Source organism: Gastrolobium bilobum, unplaced genomic scaffold, assembly GCF_033153095.1.
Source record: "Gastrolobium bilobum isolate Gb01-03AN ecotype WA unplaced genomic scaffold, APGP_CSIRO_Gbil_v1 utg382, whole genome shotgun sequence".
Taxonomy (NCBI): Eukaryota; Viridiplantae; Streptophyta; class Magnoliopsida; order Fabales; family Fabaceae; genus Gastrolobium; species Gastrolobium bilobum.
This window is the reverse complement of record NW_026897362.1, coordinates 266,582-281,357: the sequence shown is the minus strand read 5'-3', so window position 1 is coordinate 281,357 and position 14,776 is coordinate 266,582. Positions and strand designations below refer to the sequence as shown.

The following is a 14,776-nucleotide window of genomic DNA, read 5'->3' as shown; positions in this document are numbered from 1 at the left end:
TTACGTAGAAGGAGATAATGATTTCCCTTATATGTAACATGTTCTTGCCCGTGAGATTTCAATTCTAAAACAAATCCAAATAGGATTTTACACGATATAACCACCAAGGTTAGCATCATTGCCATTTGTCAAAAGAATTCAAGCTTTGATTGTTGATGCGCATGCGCCTACGCTAATTAGTTGCTATATTTGAAAAACTTTCATATTTCGAATGAAATAAAAGAATATTCAACCTCCAAAAAAAAAAAAAATATTCCAAAACTTTCCGTTTCACTGAATTTTCTACTGTACTGAGATAAAGAGAAAAATAAAAATAAATATCAATCATGACATCCCTTACATAAATTTAACTTCTTAAAATACGAAGATACTAAACCATGAGAAACTGACACTTGGTAGCATTTAACTATGTGCTACTACTACATTTTAAAGCATACAAATAGTTGAGTTTAATTTTAATGCGTCATACATTATGCCTAATTTAATTTGAATTTTTTTCCATTTCGTTAACAACATCATTGCGTTAAGTCATAGATAAAACTTTTAAATTACGTATTAATTCATTTACCCCAGCTTGAAGCCAGGAGCGGCTGTTTGTCTGAGCCTCGTATCTTTTTGCATTTAAGATTACTCCTAGCTTTTATCAACTTTTGGGATGTTACGTGTGTGCATGACAACTATTCTATTCTCTAGTACTGTTTCTGAAAAGAAAATTCTTTTCTATTTTTGTGTCTTGGAACAGTTTTTGAGAAAAAGAATATGTTTGATAACATGTTCTATTTTTATTCCGAGAATGAGAATTGTGTTTGGTATCACTACAAATAATATAATATAAAAAATTTCTATTAAATATAAAAAAAAATTTGATCATCACTTTTCTTTTCATATGCTGTGGTGGTGGCGGCAGTACGATGGTGGTGGCGGCGATACGGTAATGGTGGTGGCAGTGACATGGTGAAGATAGTGGTGGTGGTTGTTATGACAGTGGCTGCAGCGATGGCGGTGGTAGTGGTGGAGATGGTGGTGGTGGAGGTGACGACAGTGGCTGCGACAATGGTGGTAGGTATGGTGGTTGGTGGCGGCAACAATGATAACAGTGGCATGGTGGTGGTGGTTGTGAAGGCATCATGGTGGTGGTGGCAGTGACTGCGGCGGTGGGTGTAGGTGACAATGGTGGTGGTGATGGTGGCGGTGGCAATGGCGTGGAGATGGTAGTGGCGGCGATGGTGTAATGGTGGTGGTGGTGACAGTAATGGTTGTGACGATGGTGGTGGTGGAGACAGTAATGGTTGTGACGATGGTGGTGGTGGCTGCGACGGCGATGGTGACAATGGTGTGTGATGGCGATTAGGGGTGGCAATTTGGGTTGACCCGCCCCGCCCCGCCACCAACCCGCCAAAAACGGGGCGGGGCGAGTTGACCAGCCAAAAAATATGGGTTGTAAAAATGAACCTACCCCGTTTTATGGTGGGTTGGCGGGTCAACCCGCCAATTAAAAAATTTTTAATTAAAATTCAAAAATAAATTATATTTTATGAATTTTTCTAATATTATTTTATTTTATTCCACACTTCTCTATATTTTTTTTAGTCTCAATCTTAAATGTATACTAATATTTGTCAACATTCTTTAAGAAATTATAAATAGATAACATTTGTCATAAATAAAATTGTTATTCTTTATTTTTTCTAGAAAGTACTAAGATAAAAAAAATTGAATATTACAAAAATTTAAGTACTAATGAAATACTACATAATTATAAAAAAATAATAAAAAAAAAATTTAAAACCCGGCGGGTCAACCCGCCCCGCAGCGGGTTGAACCCGTTTTGACCCACTTCTAGGCGGGGCGGGTTGAGGTGGGTTGAAAATCTCAACCCAACTCGCCCCGTTTTGACGGGTTAGCGGGTTGACCCGCCGGGCTCAACCCATATTGCCACCCCTAATGGCGATGGTGGCGGTGACAGCAGTGGTTGCGATGATGGTGGTGGTGGTTGATGGCGGTGGTGACGGTGATAGTGGTGGTGGTGGTGGCGGCAGTGGTAGTTGTGATGGTGGTGACAGTGGCATGGTGGTAGTGATGGGTGGAGGTGGTGGTAACGGTGGCGGTGGCATCGTGGTGGTGAGGGGTGGTGACGACGACACTAGTGGTACGATGGCGGCGACGACGATGGTGGCGACAGTTGTGTTAGGATAGTGGTGGTGGTGATGATGATGGCAGAGGTGGAGAGTGATTGAGAAAGATAAGTGTTTCTCATTTTGTGCCTGAGAACAAAAAAGCAGAAATTTTTTTATTCTTTTTTCTGTTCCCCAGCACAAAAATTAAACCGGTTCATCCCGAGAACAAAAAAATAAATCGATTTTACCAAACGAGTTCCCTATCCATTTTTATTCCCGGAAACAAAATTAAAAAAGAATTAATTATGGGAAAGTTGTCATGCATACCCTATATGTCCCGAGTTTCTTTTATTTTTTGTGCTAATATTTTTTTTTTGCTAAATCAAAAGTGAATAAAAAATAATCTCCTTAAAACTATAACATTATGGCCCTAAAAAAATATTTGTCTCACATAATAGCCATAAACACAAAACAACTAAGTTATTATCTTAAAAAATAATCTCCTTGAAACTATAACATTATGGCCTAAAGAAAATATTTGTCTCACATAATAGCCATAAACACAAAACAACTAAGTTATTATCTTACATTTAGAGATTCCCAACTTGCTAATTTGTTTGAATGTGTCCTAAATAACAGGTGACAAAATATAAAATCAGTGAAGGAAGAACGAATTGAAAGTAAGCACAGTTTTAAATAGAGGTGACAAAATGTGAGTCAGTCTGTAGGATTGACCCATTTGACCCGTCATATATGACGAGTTGGGTAGAAATTTCTAACCTATCAATCCGTTTGAACTCGTCGCGAATAAGAGCTTGTCAAAATGAGTTAAACTCCTATAAGACATGTTAACCTATCAAGTTAATTTTTTTTAATATTAATTAATGACATATTTAGACCTATTTGATTTTCGTTTGATACCCTTTGCATCAACTGGAATGCAATGTTTAAAAAAAATCACATTTTAAATATGTTAACAAATTAGCAAGACAGGTTACTTAGTTTGTTATCTCTAATAGGGGTGTTCGCGGTCTGGATTGGATCGGTTTTGGAAGCAAAATTCATCCGATCCAATCCCTTCGGTTTGATCATGTAATCATCCATTCGGTTTAGATTTTTTTTCAAATCCGATCCGATCCAATCCAATTTTTTTCGGTTTGGATTGGATCGGTTTTCGGTTTTTTGAAAATCCTAAAATAAGTTTCATGATTATTGTGCAAATAACATCTTTTGTATATATTGGCTTTGTAAAAAAAAAAATTGAAATACAAAAATATCAGTAAACAATACCATAATTGATGAGACATGACTAAGTTTTTTTTTTGGGTTTAGTTGATGAGTTAATGGGTCTTGAGTTTAGAAATTTTTGGGCTATGATTGGAGAAATGACAAGTAGGTAGAGAATATTTAATATATTGGATCGGTTTGGATTGGATCGGTTTTCATCAACCCATCCGAAAACCGATCCAATCCAATTAAAATTTGCGGTTTTCTTTCGGTTTTCAATTTTTCAGTTTTCGGTTTATTCGATTATCGATTTTTCGGTTCGGTTTTCGCGGTTTGAATCGGTTTGGATCGGTTGATGAACACCCCTAATCTCTAAGTCCTTAAAGTAACAGAGAGTTAAATGACTTTGGCACATAGCATGAGCTATGTGTTAGGGCAAGGTACCCTCTCGACGACATTGTTGTGGCATCGAAGTATTGACTTGAAGGAAAGAAATATTTTTTTATTTATTTTTTAAATATTTCAACCGGTCCATCGTTTCGCAACTAGTTTGATTATGGGCCAGTGTCGTAATTAAGACTTTCAACTCCTCCTAAAGAGGTATTGGGAAGAATTAGATATATGCTACCATTGCTCAATATGCCAACTAAAGTATCATTATTTGACGAAGGAAAGAGACGTTTAGTTGGGTTAAGTAGGAAATAGGAATGAACAATTCGCTCTCATAAGCTTTCTTTCTCTTTTGGGTTGAGGGTGGGTCTTTTGATGTTATTTTGGGCCGAATATAGCAAATGAAACGAAAGCCCAAGCCCAAGCCTATGATGAAAAACCAACTTGCACCAGTGAGTAGTGACCGATCCACAAACACATCTACATCGACATCATCATTCACAAACCATTTAACCCTTTGCATTTTGTATTTGGGATTCTGATTTGATTCAGAGAGAGAGAGAGAGATGTCGGGCATGGGAGACGGGTACGTGGGCACCGCCCAAGACGCGGTTCGGATCCGACGGCTGGAGAAGCAGAGAGAAGCTGAGCGGCGCAAAATCCAAGAGCTCAAAACGAAATCCGCCTCCGCCAAGGGCCAACCCGGTCTCCTTCAATTCGGTTCTAGCACTTCCGAGGTACCTCTCTCCATGGTTGACATAATTCAAATACAAAATACAAATACAAATACAAATACAATCCCTTTTTTTCTAATCAATGAATAATGTTATGTTTCAGATTCTAGAGACTGCGTTTAAGAAGGAAACTGTTGGTCTCGTCACCAGAGAGCAGTATGTAGAGAAGGTAACCATTGCATATGTCTGCTTTTTTATCTTATTATCATTATCTTATCCCTAACATGAAGCATGACGGTTAAGTGTTGTCGCCACGTGATCTTAGGTCACATGTTGTGTCACGTGACCTGTAGGTTTGATAGTGAGAGCTTTATAGCACCATTTCCTTTTATTGATGATATGTTTTTAGGGGAAGGATATACTTATTGCCAAAAAAAAGTTTAGAACCTTTACAACTAACTTAATCACCATTGATTTCTGTCAATCTAACGGTTCTGAGTTATTGAGAATTATTGGATCGCATTTATTAATAATTATTAATTCCTAATAAATTATAACCGTTAGATTAACGGAAATCAACGGTGATTACGTTGGCGGTAAATGTGGTAAACTTTTTTGGTGGTAAGTATACCGTGACCATGTTTTTATACTATATATTACTATTGGGGTGAGACTAATGGAATGTTCAATATGTATTTTAGAGGGTTAATATTCAGAGCAAAATTGAGGAGGAAGAGAAAGAGAAGCTTCAGAAGCAACAGCAAGAGTATGTTTTCTCCTATTTGCTTGTTTTTTTCTTTCTTTTGTCTTCATCATCATAATTTATTTTTCCTCTCTAAACAGGGAGGAGGAGCTTCAATTAGAAAAGCGTAAAAAGAGGAAGATAAAGGGCATTTCTCGATTGTCATTTGTTGAGGATATTGACAATGACGGTGAAGAGGAGGAGGAGGAACCACAAAATGGTAACTACTTTTGCCGCTACTCTGCTTACCTTTCATATTCCTGTTTGAAATGATAGTTTTTGTTCATTTATCCATGTATTGGAATGTTGCCAAACTGTTTTAATAGAGAGTTGTGAATGATCAGTTTTGTTAGTACATTGTTTTCTAGAAAACGTTGAAGGGACTTTTAAAATGTATTTTCTCTTCTTTTAGCTAGTTCCATCTTTATACCCATGAATGATAACATTAAACTTTGCTATGCTGTTGGCAGAGAATCTGGAAACAAATAGATTACTACGTGGTAAACTTGGCAAAGACCCTACTGTTGAAACTAGCTTTCTACCTGACAGGTGTGATTACTCTCTCTTTTCCTTTTCTCTTGTTTTTATTTACCTCCCTTCCCCCCAATACCCCTGTCCATTCTTTATTGGTTTTTGCCCTAACGTTCGGCATAGGAGTGCTGAGGATTCTGTTTAGTGAGCGAGAGGCTGAGGAGCAAGCTGAGCGTGAAAGGCTGCGGAGACAGTGGCTGCGTGAGCAGGAACAAATTCAAAGTAAGTCCTCGGACTCCTTTATTATTGCTTTTCCTTTTGACTCCGTTTAAGAAAATGATAAAGGGTTAAAAAGTATAGCTTATGGAATAGGGAACAAATTATGCTTAAATGCCTCTTGGGCATATCTTAGCTGATGCACAAAACACTTATAACCATGTAAAAGTTCATGCTTAATTAAATTGTTCCTGGGCTTCAGATGAACCTCTTCAAATCACATACAGCTACTGGGATGGAACTGGCCACAGGCGTGTGATCCAGGCAAGTAAAACCATATGCTTCAACTTACTTTTTAAGTTCCTAAACAATTATGCATTTACTATATAATACTATGTCTTGATGTCTGAAGCCATATATAATATGATTCAGGTACGCAAGGGCGACACCATAGGAGAGTTTCTTCGAGCAGTCCAGCAGCAACTTGCTCCAGAATTTCGAGAGATTCGAACAACCTCAGTGGAAAATTTGCTATATGTGAAAGAAGACCTTATCATTCCTCATGTATGAATATTTAATTGGTTATAAATTTATAATTTCAGAAAGTCTGTGTACAACTTGCTATCTTACACACCCACTCACACACACACATAAGATATGTTAATATATTTTTTTTAATAAAAGGATATCTGCTAACTTATTTACCCATTTCCATGTATATTACAGCAACACAGTTTCTATGAGCTAATCGTGAACAAAGCTAGAGGCAAAAGTGGACCAGTATGTTTCTTTTATTTTTCTTACTTTTTTATTGTGTTTCTTCTCTTTCATGAGGTGTGTCTATAATTGTTAATAATTTAATCAATTTCGTAATGGTCAGGGGTAGAGCTTAGTTAGGATTGAGGCCCCTCCAAAGTTATAGGGATACCAAGTAAAAACAAATATCCATTGAACTATAAATTTTCATTTCAGATCATCTATAATGAACTAAACCATGAAGGGTTTAGATTAGAACATTCATTTTTTAGGACTAGCTGGATTTCCTCCTGCGTGGAGAAGTGTTTTAGACACTCTTGTTTTCTTAATAATGTAAATTGATTTAAAGAGAAATTATTTTGATACTAATGCATTGAGAGAATATGTGACAATTTAAGTTGGTTTTTTCATGCGATCTATAATGCTTTGATGTTGCTGATGGTGTTTATATTGTTATTGCTTTAAGATTGCATTTGATCTGAATTATCTCTGCCCTAAATATCATTTCTTTCCTTATTATCCTGTAATGATTTGCAGAATTGACGTTAGTTATTGTTTTTCTATGATACAGCTTTTTCATTTTGATGTGCATGAGGATGTACGAACAATTGCTGATGCCACTATTGAGAAGGATGAGGTATATCTTCTACCTAATCCTAACTAATGCTATTTTGAAATTAAGTTTAGCAGATAACAGAGTAGTTAATTATGCCGGTTCATGGCATTATTGCGGCACCCCCTTGTGATACACAGGCTGTCACATCTCCTTTTGACATCACGGCTCTCCCAATCATGGCAAATTGCCACTAACCTAGTTTTTAGGGGGGGTTTTATCATTTCCATTGTGTCTCCCACTCGCCTTAGGGTTTGATCCTAATCCTCCTCCTCTCTCACTCCCCTTCTGTTCGTTGAATACATGTTTCCACTCTCCAGTGGATCACCTTCCTTTCTGCTTCTGTTTCGTTTTGGCAGATTTGGACCTCCTATGGACTGTTCCTTTTTCTTTTTTCTGTGTTGTGTATTTGCACTTCACATCCCTCTGTTATTGGCTTATTAATTAGTCCTTAACATTTATGATGATTGTTTGTCTAGGCTATGTTTCCTGGAGCAGTGGTAAAATGGGTCGGTCCGTCCCGACCCGCTGTCAACTCACCAAAAACGGGTTGGCCCGCCTCGCCTTGCCTGTTGAATGTGGATTGAAATACCCAATCCGTACCGTTTTATGGTGGGTTGACAAGTCAAACAGCCTAAAAAATAAAAAAAAATTAAAATAAATATATTTTATGAATTTTATAATATTACTTATTTTTATTTAACACTCACCTTAGTTTTTTTCCTATCTCAAGGTTACATGTATGCTAATATTCAATCAAACATTGTTTAGGAACTTATTTTTGCCTTCACATATGGATAACCTTTGTCATAAATAAAGTTTTTTTTCTTTATTTTTTCTAGGGGAGTACTGAGATAAAAAAATTAGACATCACAAAAGTTTAGTAACAAATAAAATAGGGAAAAGTGTTTGTCATTTTAAATGACATAAAGTTATGTCATTTTAAGAGAGAGATAGACACAAAAAAATATTTTTTATTTTACCCACTTTCTCTCCTATGATTTTCTTTTCTTGTGTCTATCTCTCTCTTAAAATGACATAACTTATGTCATTTAAAATGACAAACACTAAATCCAAACAAAATATTACCTAATAGTTAAAAAAATAAAACTGACTCGGCGGGCCAACTTGCCTCGACCTATCCCTAACCTGTTTTAACCCACAACCCAGCGGGACGGGTTAAGACGGGTTAGTGGGTTAGGATGTGTAACCCAACCCGTCCCTTTTTTGTGGGTTGGTGGATTGATCCGTTTGGTTCAAATCCATAATGTCACCTCTAACTATGCAAGATAGTGAAAACAAGGCATATGCATGTTTGTCTTTGGGTGTTATAGTAAACTTGTCTTCTGGTTTCTTGTTTAATTATCTTACTCTGGTGTTCCTATCTCAATCAACAGTCTCATGCTGGGAAGGTTGTAGAAAGGCACTGGTATGAAAAGAACAAGCATATATTTCCTGCATCAAGATGGGAGGTACTCTCTCTCTCTCTCTCTCTATCCTTTTGCCTCTTCTGTGTGCATAGTCCACTTGCTGGTCTTTCTTTCTTTCTCTCTTGTACAGGTGTTTGATAAATTTCTATTACACATAGGATCTTCTGTACTGGCATATTTATTTTATTAACAGTCTGTTCAGATTGGAGTGCTTAATATGTGTATTAGCTTCTTACATAGCTTCTGGTTCTGATTATATTTTTTGTCCTTTGCAGATATATGATCCAACGAGGAAATGGGAACGTTATACCATCCATGGGGATTGATTTGAGCTGCCAAATAATTTTCATTTGCATTTGCTACCACTGACCTTTTTATCATCAGCTGAGCTGATTATGCCTCAATTCACATCTTGGTTGTGTTGGTTTATTATAAATAGTAATTCCAGTGGGGAATGAGTGCTTTTTGTTTCTATAATTCATTGTAGACGATTTAGAGTTAGTAATTTACAGTAGACTTTTGCCGGCTTGGTGTTGTGATGTTTTAAAGCCGTATAATACTTTCAAGTGAACGAATTGTATGTTAATATAATTTAGTCCATGTTTTCTTTTTCGTTCTCTTTTCTCTATATGACCTCACTTGTTTTATATACTTTTATGCATACGTAGAAGATGTGTAATGACTGAAATAAATAAATCAAAAGTAAATAAAATTGGGTTTCATTGCAAAATTGAGGGTGTATTTTTTTAAATCAATTATATTTAATTTCATAAAAGCATTAAAATGTTTTTGTTTGTTTTTTATTTGTTTATATATTATAAAAAATTATTTTCTTTTGGATACAATGGTAACACTAGTTTCCAGCTTATGATCAGCTATTGAAATCTCTTACCAATAGAGGAAACAAAGAAAACTAAACATACGAAATTAACCGTGATGATTAATTTTTCCTTTTTTTGATAAAAAATATTTGCCCTTTTTAAAAGTAGAATATTATCATTTTAAGTCAAGTAGTATTTTACTTAATAATAATAATAATAAATCTCTCTCATCATAAAATAATGTCGTTTTAATTTGAACGACGCAATATTTTATGGGCAAAGAATTTCTGCAGTCAATGGAGATAAATATCTCCAGTTAGGCTAAAATGACGTTGTTTTGTGATGGAAATAAATTGTTTTTGTAATTTTAATTTATTACAGTGTTATATTAGTCTTTATCATTATATTTTTTTAATCTTACAATAATGACTTTATCTCCAGTGTCGTGTCTGGAGAAATATTTTTCCGATATTTTATTATGTAGTGTTTTACTCAATAACTAAACATACGAAATTAACCGTGATCTATGTAGTACCGATACTGACACGGGACCCGTGACACGATACGACACGACACTCCGACACGACACTCCGACACGTTAATTCTAAAAAATGTTAGATTTCGACACGTTAGGACACGTTTTGATATTAAATAATTTTTTTAATTTATGTAGTGTATATTATATTTAATATTCAATAATTTAACAAAAAAATGAAACTAAACTTATAATATCCATCAATTTTGCAAAGAAACATAAGATATCCTAAATATTTATATTAAACTCAATAAAATGGTAATCGTAATCCAACGAATCTAATAGTTGGAACTAAAAACTCAACGCAACGCAACCTTTGAACATTTTTTTGAATTTTTATAATGCGTGTCGGAGTGTCGGCCACGACACATCAGAGTTTTCGAAGTGTCGGTGTTTCATAGATCGTAATGAATAATTTATGATTTTAGTTTTATTCAATAACTATAACAGTGGTGTTTTACTCAATATTTAAATTTAAAAAAAAAATCTTTGAATAACCTCTCACTTTCTTCACAACGAACTTTCATTATGTAATCATCACTCTCGTCACAAAACGCAATAATTTTAATTAAAATGATACAATATTATTTTCTCTAGAAGGACAAATAAGTTTTCCTATTTTAAATCCTAAAACAGTATTTTATTATTATTATTGACTTTAATGTTTCTACGGTGAAGGTAAATAAGTTATCTACATTCACTTCTAAAACTACGTCCTTTTAAGTTGAAAAATAAAAAAATTATAATAAAAAAGACTATAATAATCCTAAAATAAATTATAATTGCAAAAATACCTTGATTTCTGTCCCAAAACGATATGTATTTGGCTCAATGTAAATAACTTATCTATATTAACTGTAGAAAAAATGAACCCATTATTATTATGAGTAAGCATATTCTAACTACCAAAAAATTTTATTACTAACTTACTACCCATCACATCACCATTGGATCAAAGAGAGATAATGTTAAAAAAAATTTGAAGAGAGAGAAAATTTTAATCTAATGATGATTAGATAGATAAAAAGTTAGTAGTGAAAAATTTTGATAGTAAAAATGTTTCTCCTCTATTATTATTTCAAAAAGTTTTTTTGGCTTACATGAAATTAAGAAAACAAAGCAGAAGAAATTAATGTCAGATGGAATATGACCAAACTCCAAAGCATCGACAAGCAGCGGCGAGCCCACACCCCACACCTTAGGATGTTCTTTTCAAATCTTGATACGGTCATTTACCCTTAACGCATGTATATCACCGCAGAGATATGCGATACATATTTTCATGTAAAATTGATTATATTATTTGATTATAATTATTCATTTAAGAATCACATATTTTTCTCTCTCTTATCTCATAATTAATGATTAATGAATGGTTGTGATTAATTTTTTTCACAAAATATCTCAATTTTTTTTGCAAAATTAATATTTTGTAATACTTTGATTTAAGATAAAAAAAAGGTGATACTTAGCAACTAAATCAAGTTAAATATGCTAAACAGTGTTATGAATGTTTATGTAAAAGAGATATAAGATAAAGAGAATGCAAACTCAGTTTATCATAATTCAATCACAATACCGTAACCTAAGTCCAGATTGCAATTGTCATGATGATTTTCCAATTGATCAAAGTTAGAGTGCTTGAACAAACCACTCCAACCACCAAGATTATGGTTCTATTACTTGTAGGTTTTTACACTTAATTTCTTCCATTGTTGGTTGAGTTTTGATCTCCTTCAAGTGTGAGAAACAAAGAGAGAGAATGAAAGATCTTGAAGAGAAATGTAACTGAATAATTCTTTTGTATATTGAAAATGTAATGTATCTTATTACAATAGACTACTGATTCAAATATATATATGTTGACATTTGAGCTGATTCAATGGGCTTATTCTAACTGATGGGCCGTGGGCCTTATATGGCTATTACCCCCCTTTAAGCTGAAGTGTGGTTTGGGGCTCCAACACATGAAGCTTAAATTTGAAATCCAGAAAATTGGGCCTTGACAAGGGCTTGGTGAGCCCATCGGCTATTTGGTCCACCGCTGGTATGTGATGAACCGAGACTGCCTTGCTGACCACCTGTTCACGGACGAAATGTAGATCTAGGTCAAAATGCTTTGTGCGTGAGTGAAACACGGGGTTGGCAGATAGTTGAACCGTGGAGAGATTATCGCAATAAATGGTTGGGGATCGCGGAAGAGGGACTTGAATTTCTGAAAGCAGTGATTTTGTCCAAGAGAGTTCTGCAATCGTAGATGCGAGAGAGCGATATTCCGCTTCGGTGCTGGATCGACTGACCACCGTTTGCTTTTTCGAGGACCAGTTGACGAGATTGGAGCCGAAAAAAATACAGATGCCGCTTGTTGATCGTCTGTCATCAAGATCGGAGGCCCAGTCAGAGTCACAGTACGCGGTGAGGTGAAAATTTTCTGACGGATGAATGGTGAGGCCATGCGAGGTGGTGCCGTTGAGATAGCGGAGAATACGTTTTACAGCCTTCCAGTGAGTGTCCAGGGGGTGGTGCATGTATTGACAGACCTTGTTGACGCTGAAGGTGATATCGGGGCGGGTTATGGTGGCATATTGGAGGGCTCCTACTATGGAGCGATACTCCGTGGGGTCAGGATGTGTGGATCCATCTGTGGAGGTGAGTTTGATGCTGGAGGCCATGGGAGAAGGAACAGGTTTGCAGTTTCCCATTTTTGCTCTCTGTATAAGATCTTGTATATATTTTGTTTGATGAAGATGGTATCCTCCTGTAGTGGTTTTAGTGGCCTCAATTCCGAGGAAGTAGTGTAGTTGACCGAGGTCTTTGAGGGCAAATGTGGTGTGGAGAGACTGAATGATATTTGTAATCACTTGTGAGGATGAACCTGTTATGAGTATGTCATCGACATAAACCAAGATGAAAGTAGTACTGGTGTTAGTGATAGATATAAATAGTGAATAGTCACATTTGGCAGTAGTGAAGCCAAGAGTGTGTAGGGTGTTACTGAGTTTCTGGAACCAGGCCCTTGGTGCCTGTTTGAGTCCATATAGGGCCTTTGTCAGGTGACACACCAGGGTTTTGTCCGTGTGAACAAATCCTGGTGGTTGTTGCATGAAGACTTCTTCGTGTAAATCACCATTGAGAAATGTGTTGTTGACATCCAGTTGGTGTATGGGCCATACTTTGGAGATTGCAACAGAGATGATAATCCGAATGGTAACTGGTTTGACTACAGGACTAAAAGTTTCCTGATAGTCAAAACCCTCTTGTTGGTGAAACCCCTTGGCTACTAACCTAGCCTTGTATTTAAGAATTGAACCATCTGGATTGTATTTGGTGCGAAAAATCCATTTGCAGCCAATGGGAGTTCTGTCTGGTGGTAGGGGAACAAGTTTCCATGTATTGTTGTTGAGAAGAGCATTATATTCATCTGTCATAGCTTGGAGCCAATGGGGTTGGGCCATGGCTTGTGTGGCAGTGGTGGGTTCAAGGTTAGTTGTGTAGGCTTTATGTTTGAAAATCCCTGCTTTGGCCCTTGTAATCATGGGATGAACAGAAACAGTGGTGGGATTAGATTGTGGAGAAGATGTGTTGGGGGATCTGTGTTGGGCAGTGTTTGGTGTAGTAGGAGGGGAGGTTGGAGGAGTTGCACTAGCAGGTTGAGTGATATGAATGGGAATAGTGGGTATATTAGGGGTTGATGATTGAGTAGGTGGGTTAGTGGAGATAGATGTGATGTTTTTGCTGTAAGGAAAGTCAACCTCATCAAAGAGGACATGTCTGGCTATGATGAGTTGGTTAGTGGGGGAGAGGCATTTGTAGCCTTTGTGTTTGGTGCTGTAGCCAATGAAAGTACATTTGGTGGATCTGAAGTCAATCTTATTTTTATTGTATGGTCGTAGGTAAGGGTAGCAGGCACAACCAAAAGTTTTGAGAAAATGGTAGTCAGGTGATTTGTGGAAGAGAGTTTCATAGGGTGATTGATTTTGTAATGTGGGGGTAGGTAGTTGGTTGATGGTGAAAGTAGCAGTGAGAAAAGCATCCTCCCAAAATTTAGTGGGAAGGTGAGAGTGAGCAAGAATAGCTAACCCTGTTTCAACTATATGCCTGTGTTTCCTTTCAGGTTTCCCATTTTGTTGATGGGTATAGGGGCAAGACAGTCTGTGGATGATACCTTGCTCTTTAAGGTAAGAACCAAACTTGAGATATTCCTTGGCATTATCTGTCTGGAAGTTTCTGACTTTTGTATTTAATTGTAGTTCTGCCATAGTCTTAAATTGTAAGAAGATGTTGAAAGCCTGTGATTTGTTTGTCATTGGATAGATCCAAGAGTAGTTGGAGTATGCATCAACAAAGAGAATGTAGTAGCGTGCTCTTGAAGTGCTTTCAATGGGAGCTGGTCCCCATATATCTGAGAGAACAAGTTCTAAAGGAGAAGAATATATTGTAGCAGTAACAGGTAAATGTAATTGATGCATTTTGGCCATGCAACATGCTGAACATAGATTGGACTCTGTTTTATTTATAAAAGGAATGTTGCATTTTCTAAGTACAGATTTTGCAATAGGAAAGGCAGCATGTGCTAAGCGTTGGTGCCAAAGATTTAAATTGATAGTGCTGGTAGTGTGATTACAAGTAATAGTATTGTGTGTATCTAATTGAGCAGGTGTAATAGCTAAATTGGAGATGTTAGATTGCTTGGACAGATTAGATCCATCGAAGACATAGAGCCCATTTTCAATTCTGCCTTGGAGAAGGATCTCCTGAGTAGCCTGTGATTTGATGCAGCAATT

At 36.3% G+C, this 14,776-nt stretch overlaps 1 protein-coding gene across 1 annotated transcript; it reads left to right on the top strand.

Annotated features, from left to right (window-relative positions):
* The first annotated feature begins 4,238 nt into the window (after window positions 1-4,238).
* Window positions 4,239-9,245, top strand: LOC133306263 (protein XAP5 CIRCADIAN TIMEKEEPER). The gene is made up of 12 exons (XM_061506561.1): window positions 4,239-4,471; window positions 4,572-4,637; window positions 5,110-5,174; window positions 5,252-5,370; window positions 5,621-5,699; window positions 5,827-5,903; window positions 6,100-6,161; window positions 6,270-6,401; window positions 6,564-6,617; window positions 7,165-7,230; window positions 8,604-8,678; window positions 8,912-9,245. Exons 1-12 carry the CDS (start codon window positions 4,301-4,303, stop codon window positions 8,960-8,962), a joined length of 1,017 nt encoding a protein of 338 aa, XP_061362545.1. The 5' UTR covers window positions 4,239-4,300; the 3' UTR covers window positions 8,963-9,245.
* Window positions 9,246-14,776: the final 5,531 nt, after the last annotated feature.

What these genes read in the sequence shown, in the direction of transcription:
- LOC133306263 (XM_061506561.1), top strand. Translation starts at nt 4,301, where the DNA reads ATGTCGGGCATGGGAGACGGGTACGTGGGCACCGCCCAAGACGCGGTT. An exon ending in TCGGTTCTAGCACTTCCGAG is followed by an intron (nt 4,472 to 4,571) that starts GTACCTCTCTCC and finishes GTTATGTTTCAG; the next exon opens with ATTCTAGAGACTGCGTTTAA. An exon ending in TGAGCAGGAACAAATTCAAA is followed by an intron (nt 5,904 to 6,099) that starts GTAAGTCCTCGG and finishes CCTGGGCTTCAG; the next exon opens with ATGAACCTCTTCAAATCACA.